This window comes from Mastomys coucha, unplaced genomic scaffold (assembly GCF_008632895.1).
Source record: "Mastomys coucha isolate ucsf_1 unplaced genomic scaffold, UCSF_Mcou_1 pScaffold8, whole genome shotgun sequence".
Taxonomy (NCBI): Eukaryota; Metazoa; Chordata; class Mammalia; order Rodentia; family Muridae; genus Mastomys; species Mastomys coucha.
This window is the reverse complement of record NW_022196914.1, coordinates 37525117-37544004: the sequence shown is the minus strand read 5'-3', so window position 1 is coordinate 37544004 and position 18888 is coordinate 37525117. Positions and strand designations below refer to the sequence as shown.

Sequence of the window (18888 nt, the reverse complement as noted above, 5' to 3'; positions counted from 1 at the left end):
TTCTACCCTGATTTCCAGAAAACTCAGGGCCCTGGTAGCCAGAATTAGCAAAGGAATCCAAAGGCCATTGCTTAAAGTTAGGCTGGAGCAAAGGCTAAACACTGTGATTGATCTTCAGTATACACATCTTAAGTAAATACATCCTCTAAACTAAAAACAGGTCACATGATCTAAATGGGGAAGGAAATAACCTTGTGAATTACATGATATTCCCAGAAAGACGGTGGATAGCAGGGACCATGTCTAATACAGATGGCAGCAGCCCAGCCAGGAGGAGAAGACAGGTCGTGGGCACTGAGCTGCACAGTGCATTCTCCAGTGCCCGCGTAGCTGCCTGGGGGTCAGGCTGTGAGCTGCACAGTGCATTCTCCAGTGCCCGCGGAGCTGCCTGGGGGTCAGGCTGTGCACACTGCATCAGCTTACTAGGAGGATCAGGGAGAAATGACCAAAAGGACCTTTGTGTTCAGGTCTGTGCAAGTGTTAGACCTCCTCAGGCTCCATCAGAAAGCTGAGTTCTGAGCCCTCCTACCCTGAGGTTTCTGACTGAATAACCGTCAGTGATTATAATGTTCCAACACAAACGTAGAAAACCAGGTTACAGTTCTGTCTAAGAGAATAACCTCTGACATACAATTTAATTAAAGGATATTACCAATTCATAGGATTTCACAAAATAATACAATGAGCCTGCGAGCTGACAAAAACACATACAAAATTAACTTCACTGCCACATACCTCTGTACAATAATGTTTACATCTAAAAAAAATTTATTGAGACAAGATCTCACTATGCAATTCTGACTGGCCTGGAACTTTCTACATAGACCAGACTGATCTCAAATTCAGAGATTTGCATGCCTTTGCTCCCAAGTGCTGGTATTAAAGGCATGCACCACCATGCCCACTGGAATATTTAAAAATCACAATCCAAAGTGAGTGACATATAGGTTATTTAAATATATAAATTATATTTTGAAAAAAATAGGTAACTCTGCTTTTAAGTTTTAAAACCCAAAACTTAAAAACTATGTTTCATACTAAAAATATAAAAAAATAAGACACTGATTCTTGTTTTATTTCAGGTCATGTCTTTTCATCATGAGCAAAAACATTTGCATGAGCAACTAAATATTGTCAACATTATTTTCCCCCAATTTTCCATTAATGTGTTTTTCAATGCAACCATATAATTGAGCATTCTGAACTTTGCAGATATATCCATTATCAGTCAAAATCTTACAAACATTATTATGCTTCTTCAATAGGATCTGAGATGGAACTAGCAAGACAGAGTACAAGAACATGTAGATTTCACCAAGACTTGGTCTGAAGAGTTCTGGGATTTAAAAAAAGAAGAAGAAATTTTACTTTTTAATATTATTTGTAAAATGGCTACAAAGGTTTTATTGTAAGAGGCAACCTCCAAAAAGTACCCCATTATATCATGCAAATGTAAAAAAAAAAACAACAAAAAAACAGTTTGTGCCATGAGATAGTGAGGCGTGCCTTTAATACCAGCACTTGGGAGGCAGAGGCAGGTGATCTCTAAATTCAAGGCCAGCCTGGTCTATAAAGGGAATTCCAGGGGATCCAGGTCTACACAGAGAAACTGTGTCTTGGAAACAAAGAAACAAACAAATAATAGTTTGTAAGTAACTGTTAAATAACTAGGAATCAGGGTATTAACATTTCTTATGGACTAAGTCAGAGGTTTCAGGTTAAAAGCAGATCAAGGGTTTACTGGAAAGTTACATCCCTAACTTAAGAACTTCAGTGTCTATAGATTAAAGAATAAAATGAAAAAGGAGGGAAAGCAATGGATCAAATGATCAAAACTGTAGCTTTAAATTTCTTTGTTTTTATTTTTTATTCTTTTCAAGATGAGATTTCATTGTGTACAGATGGCTGACCTAGAACTCTATGTAGACCAGGATGGCCTGGACTCACAGAGATCCACCCACCTCTGCCTCCCACGTGCCAGGGTTAAATAGGTGCACCACCATACCTAGCTGATACAACTATAATTTTAAAATACGCTGTTCTGATGGGAACTCTTGATTCACTGCCTCATCTATAAGTATTTTCTTCGGTTCCTTACTTAAGTCTCACAATCCACGATCACTGTGCCGACAGCTTGCGATTCAGTTCCAACATTCTTTTATCGCCGTGAGTCTCAGCATTCCTCACCAACACCTGTGTGAAATCATACAGAAGTTGGGCTGCAATTTTTAAAGCATCATACTGACTACAGTGATGCAGCTGTTTACTTTTGCTGTAATGAGCTACTCAGCTAAGGCCAGCATGTAAGCACTGGGTATTAGTAAAACTGCCGATACCTTGACTGTTCTAAATCAAGGGCGTTGCTTTTACCTCTGTCACCCAGGACCCTGACCCCACACGTCTGCTCTTTGCAGAGTTGTCCCAGTAGCAGTGCCTGTCTGAAGCCACGGCCTAACATCTAGGCTCTAGGTTCCAGGTTTGGCCAGGAAGCTTGTCTTAGTTCCACTAACTCCACCTGATCATGCAGCTGTTTTCTGTTTGTCTGCCGTCAAGCACTGCAAGGAGTACTCCACAAGCAAACTAATAAGAGAGTGCACAGCAATTTCAAGATTCCGTCTAATGACACAGTACTGCAACAGAAAACTGACTGCATTTGTTATGGTACAACTAGTGCATTGGGTGAGCTAGCTGGAGAGCTGGCCCTGGTGGTGTGGGTGCAGGGGAGCTGGTGGGCTGACCAACTCGGCTACCACGCAGGCCCAGATCCAGGGCTCTGAGTTGGCCCACCCAACATCTACCTCATCTATGAAGTGCTGAAGCATAGTACAGGAGAAGCAAGAGGCCTTGAACCAGACCAGACACTCACTGCAATGACTATTTGCAAGTGAAGAAGTGTGGATGAAAGGGTACACACTGTGGGACACAGTGACACACTGCAGTTTCCACAACAAGATTTGTTTGTTTGTTTTGGGGACTTTCTTTTTTTATGGGGGAAAGTTGCAGGGGTGGAGGGCAGGTACAAAGAAAGGGACAGGGAGATGAGTGGGATTGGGTTAGATGATGTGAAACTCATAAAGAGCCAAAAAAAGTTGAATAAAATAAGAAAAAGAAAGTGCATCGACCTACACTGACAAATAGACATGTAGGCAAGGATAACTTTTCATTGGCTGTATTTTAGCACAGAAAAAAAAAAGGCTAAACTTGTTGCCTATGGTTACTATGCAGTTACTTATTTTCTTTAACTAAGAGAAAGTTTATTCTGAAGCCAAATATGAGTGACCATGCCTAGCAGCACAGATTTAGGTTACCTTAAATTTCATGCTCCAGCATGACTAACAATTTCATACTTTTACAGTAACAGAACAAAGAAAGTCATATGTCAAAACACGTCTAATGTACATGGATGGAAGTATATTTACTATTACATGTGTGGGGTGGAATGACTGTGGATGCTTTCACAAGAAACTCTTGGTAGTCTGTTTTTCCTTGCACCGTGGGTAGCAGGGGTCTAAGTCAGCTTTCACAGCAAGACCTAGAGCATCTATCCCGCTACTGCCTCATGAAGAACACAGACCACAACTGGCCTTGACCGAAGAGTTTGAAAGCAATGCCTTTACCATCTGTGTTAGACATTAGTTTGGACTTTGGACTCCAAAATAGCTATTCTCAAAAAAACTTCATATGACTTCCTGTTGAATCTACACTGAACTAGTTTTAAGCATAGTTAATATCTTAGTTTTTCATGCCAAAGAATCTTAGCTTTCAAGATGGGGATTTTAAAACAAGTGTATATGAAACACTAACTACAATTTAAACTTCAAACTCTTTCTGTACTTTCAACAGATACAACATTAACTGTGGTATTTCACCAAAGAACTTGATATTCATCTTTTAAAATTTCAATAATAATACAGTAAGTTTGAAAAGATAACTAATATTTGAAGTGAAGTTAACAGCTTACATCAATTAGTTCATGGTCATCTTTTGCATAGAGGTGTCTTAAGAGGTACCAACGAGCGGTTGATACAATCGAGCTGGGGTACCCAGTCTGGTACACTACTCTCTCCAAAAGACGCCGTGTCTCTCTAGAAGAATGACATGTCAAATTACTTCACGCATGTAAGTTGTTATGGTAGATTTTATGTACTAGTCTCATATATACATTACCTTTCTCATTTGCTTAAATATCTTAACTGATTATGATGTTTACTTTGATAAGAACAGTAACAGCTATTATATTATTTATTATTATTATTATTATTATTATTATTATTATTATTAAATGTTTACTATGACTATGCACAAAGCACTATGGCATTTAGACATACTTAACATCACAATCTTACTGCTGTTTTTATTCCTACTACAGACATGCAAATTAAAGCTCATTCAAAATACAATGAGAAGACTCCAAATTATATGAATATCTCTGGATGTTCAACCTGTGATCTTTTTTTCTTTTGACAAAAAAATTCTGCAGATAAGTCAGCCAGGCATGGTGGAGCATGCCTGAAGCTCAGATCTAAGAAGAAGGTAGAAGCCTCACAGGTCTAAGGCCTCCTGGGCTATACAATAAGATCCTATCTCAAAAGTTTCCAGTGAGTAAGAAGTTCTTAAACAAATAAGCAAGCAAGCAAGCAAGCAACCAACCAACCAACCAGCCAACCAGCCAGCCAGCCAGCCAGCCAACTAACCAACCAACCAGCCAGCCAATAGCAGCCATGATCTATAATCGACAAGAACAGTTATTACTGGTACAAGAAGCCACATGAGTAAAATCAAGCATTTAGTGTTTTCAAAGATATGTTCAATATGCAAACTCAACTCACATAATTACAAAATAATTTAGTTAGTTATGTTCTGATTATTTTCTCTTCAATCTTACTAACATTTATGCCTCTCAAAACTCCTTACTGGTAGAAATAACATAAAATAGCTAACTTCAGAACTGCTAAGTAAAACAATCATATAAATAGCAATTGTTTTGAGCAAGAACTCAAAAAGTCTTGAAAAAGTCCATGTACTGTGTTACATCATAAGCAGTTTCTTCCTAGAGGGCATATTGAGGGTCCAATTTTTGGACATGCTATCAATGTTAAGAAGTATGGCAGGGTCACGTGAGAGCTAGTGTTCTCCTGTCTCTGATGTGCATCAGCAGGAACGGCTCACAGTTTACAGACAGAACATTTCTCAGTGAAGCTGCATGCCCGCCCAATGCACACACAGAGCCCCTCACCAGGTGAGTATTATAAATAAAATTGGTGAATTTATAGAATTGCAGGATCTTAATTCATCCTTCAGTCTTATATTGTGCGGCTTGATTTTGTGAGGGGGGGCATGTTTATATATAGTAAGCTCTATTTTTATAAACCTATTCTATAGTCTGTGTCAGCAATGTTTATTTCTAAGTCATTGGTTCACATATAGTTGACTTATTAGAACCAGATGTTATTTTTAAAATTTTTAAACACTTTTCATCTATATACATGACATCTAAATAATGCTCTTCACATTTGTGATTCCCCATCCCCAACCTCTAATAAATATAATGTTTTGTTTTAATCTGAACAGCCTTTGACTTTCCTAGACATGAAAGCACATATTTACAAATAGGTTTATCTTTTCAACACTTGTTAATTCTTTCAAGCTTGTTAAATTAGCAAAATTTCTACTAATACAATCTTGAGCCAAACCACTTTGATTTTGTCTGCTTCTAGAATCCACATTACATTATATCCTAAAATAGAAAAAAACTTTGAAAAATCTCAAGGGCATCTTCATGTGAAATGCTGACATGCCAAACCTGTCATATTTATATCTATGCACTATTTTTTGTTAAATAAATAAGAAATGTTTTATTCTTCATTGCAATATAGAATGACATGTTCCTAAAATAGAGACATAATATCCCAAAGCTTGATACACTAGTTTATCTCATTATAAATCTTCCCTTGATCATTTCATAGGAGGCTTTATAATCACCTAGAATTTCCAAGCAAACAATAAACATAGATGTCTAATACCTTGCTCCCATCTTACGGTTGAACTGTAACAATGCTTGCAAGAAGACAGCCAGCGGGCTAAAGCAAACCTTCAAGGCCTCACTTGTGGCCTCTTGAACCAAGGATGACCAGTGATCACCTGAAACATTAGCCTAAAAAATGCAAAATAAACATTAACTCTAAATTTTGGCATGGTCACTTTAAAAATGGGGTCAGAACCAGCACTGAGAAGGGAAAGTGGACATGAGCTCCTATCCCCAGCCCATCCGCTTGATATCTCCATCTATCACCATCTGCTTGTTAAGGAAACGTCTCTGGGTACACTACCCACACATCAGGGCAGGCCATGTGCCCAGGAATAGAAGGCTACAACAAGAACTCAATGGTGTTTTCAGACTTTTTGTTTCATGTTGCTTTGTTTGAGCTTGCTTTCTTTCTTTTTCTTTCTTTCTTTCTTTCTTTCTTTCTTTCTTTCTTTATTTATTTGGTCTTACTGGTATTTTGCTTATAAAGTATGATTTCCAATATTGTGTTCTTAGGGGTTTATTTGTGTGTTATTTGTGTGCCTGAGTTTCTTGTGCCTTTTAATTTAATTCTGTCGTTTTACTTGCCTGTTTCTTTTCTTTTTTCTTTTTCTTTTTTCAATTATCTTTAATCTTTTTTTACAGTCTAGTCTTATCCCCCTCCTGGTCAGCCCTCTGAGTATTCCTCACCCCATTTCTCCTCCACGTCTACAAGAGGATGTCTCTACCCCCACACCCACCCTGCCAGGCCTCCCTACTCCCTGGGGCCACAAATCTCTTGAGGGTTAGGTGCATCTTCTCTAACTGAGGCCAGACCAGGCAGTCCTCTGCTATATTTGTGTTGGGAGCCTCATACCAGCTCGTGTATGCTGCCTGTGTGGGGGCTCAGTGTCTGAAAGATCTCAGGGGGTCCGGGTTAGTTGAGACTGCTGGTCTTCCTATGGGGTCGCCTTCCTCTACAATTTCTTCCAGCCTTTTCCTAACTCAACCACAGGGGTCCCCCGGCTTCTGCCCATTGGTTGGTGTAAGTACCTCCATCTGTCTCCGTCAGAGACTGAGGCTTACCAAAACCTTAGTGGTGTGGTGTTCCTCCACTGTACACCCATTCTTTCAGGAGAACTGTATTTCCAGGACCTGAGCAAACTTTTAGAAGTTTATATTTGGTGATTACTATAGTAAGAAATGACATGAAGCTCTCCAGGCCTGAGAGATTTTAAAGTTTCCTTATGATAGCTTTCTCAGAGACTTTTAACTTCAGGAGCAGATGTCTGCCACACAACACTCAGGTCTCAGGACAAAAATACAAGTGTTCAGAATTATTAACAAATTTAAAGATGGCAAATGTAAGTGTGGAACCCTATGTAGTGCATTATTTCTTCATTTGCTCCAGAATTATTTATTGGGAACTGACCACAAAGCATTGGTAAAGCCAAGGGATAAAACAAAACATGGCCCATGTGTCAACAGCAATACCACCAATAGCATTCACCCCAAAACTCTTTTCTTTCTTAATCAAAGTATATAAAGTGAGTTGATCATATTTACATAGAATAATTAGTTAAAACAAGCTATTTCAGGCCTGCACAGGACAATCTCTTCTAAATATGTAAAGTAGAAAGGACAGCCCATCTTTTAACTATGAGTTATATGAATATGATAGAAATTTAAAATACTATCAAAAGTTATGATTTAAAAATTCTCCCTTATCTCTAAAAGCCCAGTTCTTTTATTCAAAAGAACTACCATTATAGTTTTTATGTATCTTTCCATGATTTGGGATCTATGCACTTCCATGCCTGTATATCTACAAAGACACATAATATATATCCTGATTCTTAAATATATACCAAATACAAAGGAGCTCAAATAGGATTATAATATATAAATTGTTCTGCAGGTTGACTTCACTCTCATGTACACATTATCTTTAAGAATTTTACCTACTGGCAATAAGGCTTTTTGGTTAATATATGTAAATTTGGCATCAGAAAATAGGATATCAAGTCATAGGTCGCTAGAAATACTTTGAGGAATGTCAAACTGAATGAAGAAAAAAGTTAAATTCTGGCATCTTTGCCACAATAAATGGCAGACTTGAATTCTTAAGTTACCAAGAATACACTTGGTATAATTCAACTTTTAAAATTATAATCTTAGAGTGTCTCTAAACAGTTTTGAAATTCTGTTGTAGTCTGTGGGTTCCTATTGCTCTATGTTTTCCTAGACCTCAAGGTACAGTCTACAAGAGACCACAGCAAAAGACAACGAAACAATGAGGAAAATGCCACAGAATATCACTCTATGAAAGGTTGTGTAATTAAAAAGGAAAGGTTTTGTGATGGAATCAAGTTTTCATGATTACAATTACAACATGCTTACCATGCACACTTCCAGTGCAAGAAGGGCTAGCTTCAGCAGACTAGAGAGCTTCCCACTCCAGTTGCCATGTTGGGATGCCACTTGGAGACTCTTTCTGTAACACATCTCTGCAGCACCCATCATTCCTTGCGACTGATACACCTGTGCCAACCACTAAGGATTGGAAAGGAAGACAGATGCTGAACATCTGAGCTTAATACAGTGTCTACATTCCCTACAAATTCAATAAACTCTAATGAACTTAATCTTTTAATTCAATTATTGGTATGTCCCATGTTCCCAAAAAAAAGAGTAGTCACATAGTTTAATCTGCTAGCAACACTTTCATAGTCCTATCAAGCTGAAGTCTAAATGTCTCCAAAGATGCAAGTCAAATTACCAAATGCAAAAAAAAAAAAAAGATAATCAAAATAAAGTTTGTGCAGCTGTGGCACTATCCAACAATGTAGTCTTTAAGACAACAACATGGGTTGAATAAGTTGATATTTTAACAGTACTCCTTCCACATAAGCATTTCTACTTTGCAAATACCCAACAACATAGAATTCATGAGAAAAGGTTGACAGAAACCAATTGATTGATCTTTCATTAATTTTTCATTTGCCTCCTGCAAGTTCTCAGGACATGGGCAGAAAGCAGCTGGATACTTGGCAAAAATGTAACTGAATGATCACTAGCCTAGTTGCTAAAACTGTTCTCCTCAGAAATCTCCCTTATCCTCTGGTACTGGGAAATGCCATTCAGATTTCACATTCTGTAATTTCACATGAATGGCATCTTTAACTGCACTCATGTTCAAGTTTGTGGACAAACCCCATCCAAGTGTAGTGTGCTATCTTTCTTGTGCTGCTGGGTATGAACGCTAAGGTTCTGTTATGAATTTCCTCTTGGGTGCTAGAGCTGACACTGCTCAGTCCTTTTTTGTTCTTGGAATGTCTCTGGTTTTAGTACTGGAATAAATCTGGCTTCATAGATTAAAATCAAAAGCATTTTCATCTCTTTGATTTTCATGAAAATCTTAAATAGAACTGGTGTTATGTCTTCCTTAAATGTCTGCACTTTGCTTCAGTTTCAGCACTTCAACCTTCCAGGCTCCTACAAGCATCCAACAATCTTTCTAGTTCCAAAGTCCTGAAGTCTTCCACATTTCTCTACAAAATCCATGCTCGGGTCTTTTAAGCAACTGCCCACACTCTGGTAACAATGTCTGTATTAGTTACTTTCTGTTCTTGTGCTAAAACACCATGACCCAAAGTGACTTTTGTAATAGAGCTTATTTTGGTGTGCAGTATGGCAGGGATGGTGGCAGCTGGATGCAGGCATGGCTACAGGAGCAGGAAGCAGAGTGAGCAGAGCAGCAATGAGCCAAGGCCACATACTCTCAAAGCCAACCCCTGAGACACATTTCTTCCTGCAAGACCACATTTTTCAAACATCTCCAAATAGTGCCATCAACAAGGGGCCAGGGGTTCAAAAGACACTTGCATTCAAACCACCCTGGAGCCATGAGCCAATATAACCCTTCCCCCTTATGTTGCTTTTATCACGTATTCTGTCAAAGAAGCAAGAAAGGTAACTAAGACAGTGGCCTTATTATAAAACCAAACATGCAGTTTGGTTGCATCAATTCAAATGGGTTCTGCCATTGTTTTCAACTGAGGAAATTTACAATCAACAATTAAGAATGGCTTAAAACAATATAGAAATAGATCCTAAACCAATATTAAATTTCCAAAATACTCTTCACATTTGGAAAGTGGTAAATACAGTCTATCAGCAAGACTTAAATAGACATGCAGGAATTCGTCAAGCAGCACCACGGCATAGTTTGATTTAAGACTCCCACGAGAAAGCAGAGAACTCACCTGCCATGCCGGGACAGAGGTGGAATTGGACATGACTGTTTTTTGCAGTTCTTCCAGTACAGCATCTGGGAGGGGCTTCTGTGCCTCCAGGAGTGATGCACACTGAACTTGTCTCAACAGTAAGATAACAGCTGGCTGATCAGGGTTACTTTTTAAACTCTAAAAATTAAATCCCAAATAGAAACGTATCAAATAGGCTCTAAACTGAAATAAGTAAAAGGCAATTACACTGTGCTCCATGCTGAAACATTTTATTCCCTTTAATTTAATCCTTTTTTACTTTTTTGGCTATAGCAAAAACAGGTTCAAAAGTTAAATAAACAAAGCACTACACAACCTGGGAATACCAAAGGATTCACACACTTAAATAATGTTTCACATAAGTAATAGTGTTGTAGTGCTTGAGTCACTTAGTTTAGATTTAACATGCCCCATTGAGTCGGTTTATTCTCAGGTGTTATACTAAGGTTCTGAATGTAAAACTCACCCAAGAGATGTAAAAAGTAAAGGTTATCACTATTTCAGTGGAACACTCCATACTGTATGATTAACATAACATTTGCATTTACTTATGAAGTATAGTGCCATGACTTAGTACATATTATGATCACATCAGAATATTTATAATTTTCATCTCCAATGTCAGCTCTGTAGGCTGGCAAACTTCCAACTCTTCTTAGCCAACTCTTCTGTGTTGCTCCTCTTCAGGGAATGCTTATCTATTTTTCCCTCATTAGATAGCAGGGAGCCACACAGTCCTAGCCCAGGGTGATAAAAAAGTAGTTCCAGTGACCAGTCAACAATCTCCAGTCATCTTACTGCTTCAGAACTTTGGAAAAGTAACCACATTCTTGAGAACAATATTCTAAGGGGAGTAACCAGAAAGCAAAGGAATGATACCCTAAGCAAGATAAACAGTCTGTACACAGAGTCCAGGCGGGGCCTGGGAAGACAGCTCAGTGACTAAGAGAGCACACTGACCTTGTTGAGAACTAGAGTTCAATTCCTAGCACCCATACATTACACACACACACACACACACACACACATATATGTAGCTCATTACTGCCTATAATTCCAGCACCAGGATATATGATACTCCTATGACCTCCTCATACACTGATACACATATACACATATGAATGAATGAATGAATGAATGAATGAATAAATAAATAAATAAATAAATAAATAAGGGTTGTATCTATGAGGGTTTTAGATACAGCATAGTAGTAGCAATACACAGAATACACAGAATACAAGAAGCTGCTGTGAGCTTCTTGGCTAATACTTAACATTCTTCAAAGATAAATTTTCTCACTCATAAAAGAGTTGACAATCATAAACATGTGCATCACTGATTGTTATAAAGCCCAGAAAAAATAATGCTAAATGGAAGGACTGACTTGCAGTAAGCAGCCAATGAATGTGGCTTGCTATTACCACCACCCTATAATCTAAGTACTACATGCTAGAGTTTTACTTAAGACAAAAAAGCATGAATTTCAATGTATAATTCCACAATAGTACCTGTGTGCACAGAGATTCAGCTTCAGATGTTTTTCCTGTGTCAATCAGACCAGTGACAGCTTGTGAGAAAGACCACTTTTCAAGCAACTGATTGTAATTTGGCAAAATTTCTTTGTCCTTAACTGTAAAACAAACAAACAAAGAGATCAATGCTACTATCTTCTGCTATGTATGATGTGCTCTCAAGGCGAGGATCACTTGCTAACAATTTTCACAGGGACACTTTACATACTTTTTCTTAGAGACAGGGTCTAGATAGCCCAGGCTGACCTCACACTCACATTTCTGGAATCTCATAATTACCACTACCCCCAGGGCCTGGCCACCAGAACACCATAGATTTACTATGAATACTTGTGATTGATATTTTAAGTATATACCCTGTATAAAACAATGAAAGTTCACTGAAAAATAATGAGCAATTTCTATAGTGTAACTAAAGTAAAAGCAGCTGCATCCACTCTGAAGAGTTCCAACTCATACACTGGCAGATGAATGTCACAGCTGAGGAAGGACACAAGGCCACTATTAGCAAAGGCCTTCTCCCACCCCTGTGTAATCACTTCTGTCTCCAGTTCATCCAAGCTCCTTTATCCTCTGCTGCTGAATACCACTCAGATTTCACATTCTATAACTTCACATGAATGGCATCTTTAACTGCACTCATGTTCAAGTTTGTGAACAAGCCCCACCCAAGTATAGTGTGCTATCTTTCTAGTGCTGTTGGGTATAAATGCTAAGGTTCTGTTATGAATTTCCTCTTGGGTGCTAGAGCTGACACTGCTCAGTCCTTTTCTGTTCTTGAATGTCCCTGGTTTTAGTACTGGAATAAATCTGGCTTCATAGATTATACTCAAAAGCATTTTCATCTCTTTGAATAGAACTGGTGTTATTTCTTCCTTAAATGTATGGTAGAATTCATCAGTGGTGTCATCTAGTCTTACAGTTTTCCTCATGAAATTTCACTCTTGATATCCTTAGAAGAGAGGTCCAGCAAGTAGCTGAAAGAGTCAGATGCAGATACTAGAACCCAGCCAATGGACAGAAGCCAGGTACCTCTGTGGTTGAATTGGGAAAAAGCTGGAAGAAGTTGTGGAGGAGGGCGACTTCATATGAAGACCAGCAGTCTCAACTGACCTGGACCCCCAAGATCTCTCAGACACTGAGCCACCAACCAGGCAGTATACACCAACTGATATGAGGCCCCGACACATATACAGCAGAGGATTGCCTGGTCTGGTCTCAGTGAGAGAAGATGTACCTAACCCTCAAGAGACTTGAGGCACCAGGGAGTGGGTAGTTCTGGTGGGATGGGAGTGAGGGGAGTAAGGACATCCTCTTAAAGATGGGGAGAGGGGAAGAAAAGAGGTATGGGATAGGGAATTGTCAAGGAAGCAGACTAGGAGGGAAATGATGTGTGGATTGTAAAAAAGAATTACGGAATAAAAATAAATAAATTTTAAAAAAGAAAAACACATGAAAAAAATTTTAAAAAGAAATAAAGACTTTCTCAAACAAAAATTGAATGACTATGTTACCAATAGACCTACCTTGCAAAAATGTGACATGAAAATTCTTTTACATAGGAGGGAAGTAATAAAAGTCATTTATCAAAACTCAGAGTTAAACTCAGAGATAAAGAGTATCAGAGAGGATTTGTATTCTTATTTATTAACATGTAACAGTTACATAAAAAATGATAGCCACAATGTCATTCAATCATGTTTAGGAAAATAAAATCTGTAGGTAATTTTTTGGAGGAATTTTTTTTATAACTATGAATACTGACTGGCATTGTATGTGTTTCATATTTACTCACTGGTAGAATCTGAACTAAAGCATCCACAGGAATGCTTTTTACAAGTTACTGAAAGAGGAATGCTGCAGGACTGGTTCTGGAATAAGCACTACCACACCAGAGAGGGTGGAAGAGGAGGTGTGACTGAAAGACCCTTCGAAAAGGGACCCTCACTCAAGTCCCAGGAGATGCGCACCCAGTGAAACAGGAGAGGCCTCCTTGATGCAAAAGTGCACGAGGTTTTTATTTAGGAGCATTCAGGGTGAACCCCCAATCTCACGCAGGAGACAAGGAATCACACCGAGCTGAGGGGTTTAGGGTTTTTTATAGGGAAAAAGGTCTGGGGGAACAAAGGAATCAGGGTGGCTATACATGATTGGTTATTTTAAATGTAGTTCGTGTAGGTTAGGGTTGAGAATTCCTAAATAAGGGAGTGAAATTCCTAGAAAAGGGGAGGGGAAAAAGAGTGCTATTCAAAGTTCATAATGACCCTTAGCCAACACTTAAGAAAACCAAATGGCCCACGATTCATCACTCAATGTCCGCCTGAACACGTCCCAGGCGCCTGGATTCTGAACACATCCCTTATCTTCGTGGTTTATGATCCACTGACCTGGGTTACTGGGCATCTCCTATCTCCTCTCCATGCCTTGCACTTCCCTGGTCTGGGTTCCTCGCTAATAGCTTCTCCCTGACCGCTGCCCTCCTAACAGTTTACCTTGTATTTACATCTGTATACGCAGGCCTGGTCCCTGTGGTTTTCAATAATTCTCTCTGGCTGGTCTCAAATTTAACTCTTTCAATCCCAAGCTTACGTGGGCAAGTTTCCTGCTGGATTTTTTATTTTTCTTTTCATGACCAAAGCCAGGACAGCTCCTGAGAGCCCTCAATCCTGCATCCAGTTTATAGTTTTTTTCACCTCTAAAATACGAGATGGGTGGGTGGGCAAGCAAGCAAGACCTTACAGAAGCATTCATGGCAGCCAGCAGGTTAAGAGCAACAACCAGCTGTTCCTCCAGGCCACTCTATGTCAGCTGACAACTTATGTCATGCTTGGCAGAAGCACAGTACAAACAGTGCTTTAGGTAAATCACTATGAAAATCAATGAATTGGTATCATTTTCTACATTATGAATGGGAAGGCAGGGTAAAGGAGGGAATATGTACAGGGATAACTAACACTACACAGGTTTTGAAAAGCCACATGGTAACTTACTACTCTAGAAGACTCCTACTTTAAAAGCTATTTAAATGGAGTTCCCATGCAATGGGGAGGAGAATGCCCCAACCCTAACATCCAATGCCACCACTGCATCAGTATATCCTACAGGCCCTTTGATGTTGCAGGCCATAGGGTTTGCAGCTGGATGAGACTGATGATCACTTTCTCCTCTGGTAGTGTGACCACTGCTTCCCAGTACTGTGAGTGCTAGCCTGTAGAGGTGAAGATTCTAGCTGGACAACAGCCCTATTTCTCTGAGTCTTCAGCAGTAGGGCCTTGCTGACATTTTGCTGTCAGTAGCACAACAAATGTTAGAGGAGTAACTCACCACTTGTTAAAAATTGGATTTAAGGCCCACTTCATGAAAGGGGATCCATACCTGAAACTGTTAATAAGGCCCAAACCCAAGAGTAGATATGTCATGAGTCCTAGGTGTAAGACTACTACTATTAATCGACAAGAGCCATCTAGGAGAAGCTAAAAGCCAGCTGAGGAGAGCTTCCTGCTATTGATATGCTTTTCCTGTTGGTACTAAATATAGAACAATCACTAGGTATTGACCCACCCTTTTGAGCAGATTTCTGCAGACCTATGAAGGTGTATAATCTTGTAATGATGCTATCTAGACAAACAGAATGATGATTCTATAGAATTCCTGTTTGATTAAAATAATTTTAGGAAGAAAGTGTTTAGAGATAATCTTAGTTGCTAGAAAGATATAATAAAGTTAGAATCGAGAATGGAATGTGGCCACTCCTCAGAATAGTAAGTTAAGGCCTGCATAAGAAATACAATGAGCTTTCATAATTACACTAAAAGAGGAACAGACTTGGGACAATTTTGTGTTCAAGAAAAAACACTTAGGTCTAAGGATAAAGTCACAGGTAAGCACTATCATAAGGCAAGGCCATGAAAAAACTGTGGCTTTGAACTTATAATGAGCATATTAGAATGAAAACACTGCTTTGAACTTAATGTCAACATCCTTCTTTAACTTCCATTTTATGTAACTAATTTCTAAAGAACTTTTTGTCTAAGAAAGTAGAAAAAGATCAGAGAAAAGAAAAAGATGTTGGTTGAATGGTTTGGCTTGGAGAGTTCTGTCCCATCTATCCATCCAAATGTATATGTCTCTTTGTCTATATGTACATATGTAGGTATATGTGTATGTGTGTAAGCATGCATGGATACTTGTGGAGTTGATTGTGACAGATAGTCAGGCCCTGCCAAAGTATGGGTGTATGAACATTTGAATGTATATGTGTCTGTGCATATCTGCCTATATAAAGCATCTTAATTCTTTTCCCTTCCTTCCTCTCTGGTTCACAAAGAGTTAACCACCTTAGCCAGAGAGACTTCTGTTGACTCAACAAAGAAAGGAGCATTATCAATAAATCCTTTTATTAATCCCCTGCTATTTTACTTTGAAGTGCTAAATGTCAGAGACTACAATTTCTGCCCTCAGAGGAACTTAGGCAGGTCAGTTACCACTGTAAAATAACTTAGACTTAAAACAGGTAAACAGTTTTGGGTTTTTTTTTTTTTATTATAGAAAAGGCAACCCTAAATATCTCACAAAATCAAATCTTGCCCTGATGATACTCTTCAAGAGAGAACCAGAAAGAAGAACAGCGAGGCTGGCCCCCCAGCAATTAATATACTATATTAATAACATAATATACTACTACTACTACTACTACTACTACTACTACTACTACTACGACTACTACTACTACTCTGTTAAATGTACAATTCAACCAAGTGACTCCTAATGACATCACTATATCCCTAGGTAGATGTGTGTCATTTAACCCTCACCAGAGCAGCCTCTTCTTGCACGTGACAGTACTTAATACTGAGACCCACAACTGGACAATGTATAGACAGTAAGAGACCTTGGAGTACTTAGCTCTTCATGAGATGTCCTTCTCAACCCCCTACCCTCAAGGATCAGAGATAATTGCAGAAGGGGACACAAAAAGATTCTAAGAGCTAGATGCAGTAGATGGCATCAAGGAAACCTGTCTTCTAAATAAGATGAGGCTAACGCAAATATGAATTCACAGTGACTCTAATAGCATGCACAAGACCTACACAGATTCAAGTAGACCAAAATCACAGGGCAGATAAGGGGAAGTAGGCACAAAGTCTCACCCTAACCAAAAAGCTACTTGCAACTGATACCTGTGAGGAGAACCGTTTTCTCTAGTGGAGTGACACTGGCTATACCAACCCCACTCCAGCGTAGGCCTCATGCTCAGGAACAGATGATCAAGACAAAATGGACTCCATGGTTTTTTGTTTTGTTTTTCTTTTTTGTTGTTACTTGGTGTTTTTTCCCCCTTTCTTGTTTTATTTTATTTTATTGTTTTTTTTGTTTTGTTTTTTGAGAGAGAAAGACCATGAAGCTAGGTGGATAGGTAGGGAGGGAGAATTTGGAAGGACTTAGGTGAGGGAAAATAATATGATCAAAAATATATTGTATGTAATTAGAACATTTTAAATGTAAATATGTTAAAATAAAACTTACGTGAAGCAGCAACAGCAGTGTGCAATGCCAAGTACAAATCTACCCTCTTTGGCTGAGTGTCACTGACCAAAGCCAGTTTATCATCTGCATGGCAGGCTGCCATCAGCCCAGCCCAGACAGCAGGGTCATCTAAACAAGAAATACAGTTAGAAGCCATATCAACATGCTACTGCAAAACTATCATAAATAAAAGTTTATATCTTTTCTAATAAAGATAATTATATTTTTTAAAAAATGTATGAACTTAAGGAAAGCTAACTTGTTTTCCAAAAACAAACTGGTATAGTTAACCTTCAAGATTTGTAAATTTCTGAATGTCTCATAAAAGAACTAGTTGAATAGGTTCCTGTCTATCCCATGGCTGGTTGGCTCAGTCCCTAAAGTACTGTGCTATTATAGAGAATGCATACAGTCACTAGACATGGAGGACAAGTTTCAAGGAGACACTCATCCTTATTAGTCTGTTCCTGTTTGAAAAGCTTGGTTTAAGGATAGACAAGTGAACACATTTTGGCTTTGGTTTTGGTTTTTGGTTCTTAAGAAAAGTGAAACTCAGGAAAAACTGAAAACTGAACCTAAGTTCTACCAGGAAAGCATGAAAGAATCTCCTGGTGCCAAGGCGATGCTGCATGTAGGATTGTGTGCACCTGGGCAAGGCAACAGTGTGACACTGCATTTCAGAGTTAAGACAAAAGTATATATAAAACTCTGCTTTGTAACCCTACAAATCAGGACCTTCTAACCCTCTAACATTTCTGGGAGTAACAATGAAAACACATTGGGATGGTATTATTTATTTTTCCTTACCTGTACGGTCAACAGCGTAACTATGGCACAGCCTGCTAGAATTAACAAGCTAAAGTGAGGCTATACATTTCTAAGAGTTACCATACCCGTCAGTCAGTCTTGTTAACTTGATAGGATTTAGAATCATCATGGAAACACTCCTTTCGGTGTGTCTTTAATAAAGGTGTTTCCAGACATATCTACTTGTGGAAAGATCTACCCTGAATGCAGCAGAGCCACTGCGTGGGCTATACGGTTCCAGTCCAATAGAAAGAGAGCAAGAGATGAGTGGCAACTTTCATCTTCCTGCTTCCTGACTGAAATGGAGCATGACGGTGGCTTCTCTCCACCATCCTGACTTCCCCATCTTGTTAGATTGCTTGGACTCTCAAATCATGAACCTAAATAAACCATCCTTCCTTAAGTTGTTTTGTCAGGTATTGCCATAGACACAGGAAAAGTAACACACTATACAAAACACATCCCAACCTTCCAGAGTTAACTCCACACAAAAATACTATATTAAGTAACTTGGTAGGTATAGATAAACTATACTAGACCAGACTGATGGAAAATTGAAGTAAAATAGCCTGAAAACGTCATTCAGATTTTCGGTAACAGAAAATCAAGTATCTCTATGAAAACATTCTCATCAGTCTGTTTAAACAATTGATATACTATAATTAACAAGAGACACAGTCAGAAAATCAAGTAATATGCAAAACTTTAAAATACGCTCTTACACTTTCTTTTT

General features: G+C 38.7%; 1 protein-coding gene across 5 annotated transcripts in view; it reads right to left on the bottom strand.

Moving 5' to 3' along the window:
* Positions 1-18888, bottom strand: part of Ttc37 (tetratricopeptide repeat domain 37) — a 92696-nt gene continuing 73808 nt past the window's right edge. For 4 of the 5 annotated variants that reach the window (XM_031360687.1, XM_031360689.1, XM_031360690.1 and 1 more), the window contains 7 exons: positions 17349-17477; positions 11799-11920; positions 10270-10428; positions 8405-8557; positions 6024-6154; positions 3962-4085; positions 1839-2193 (listed from right to left, as the gene is read on the bottom strand). In XM_031360687.1, coding sequence (XP_031216547.1) covers positions 2119-2193; positions 3962-4085; positions 6024-6154; positions 8405-8557; positions 10270-10428; positions 11799-11920; positions 17349-17477 — 893 coding nt within the window. In that variant the 3' untranslated portion in view covers positions 1839-2118. Of the gene's footprint in view, positions 1337-1838; positions 2194-3961; positions 4086-6023; positions 6155-8404; positions 8558-10269; positions 10429-11798; positions 11921-17348; positions 17478-18888 lie in introns of those variants that run through there. The other variant, XM_031360688.1, reaches the window with a different exon arrangement.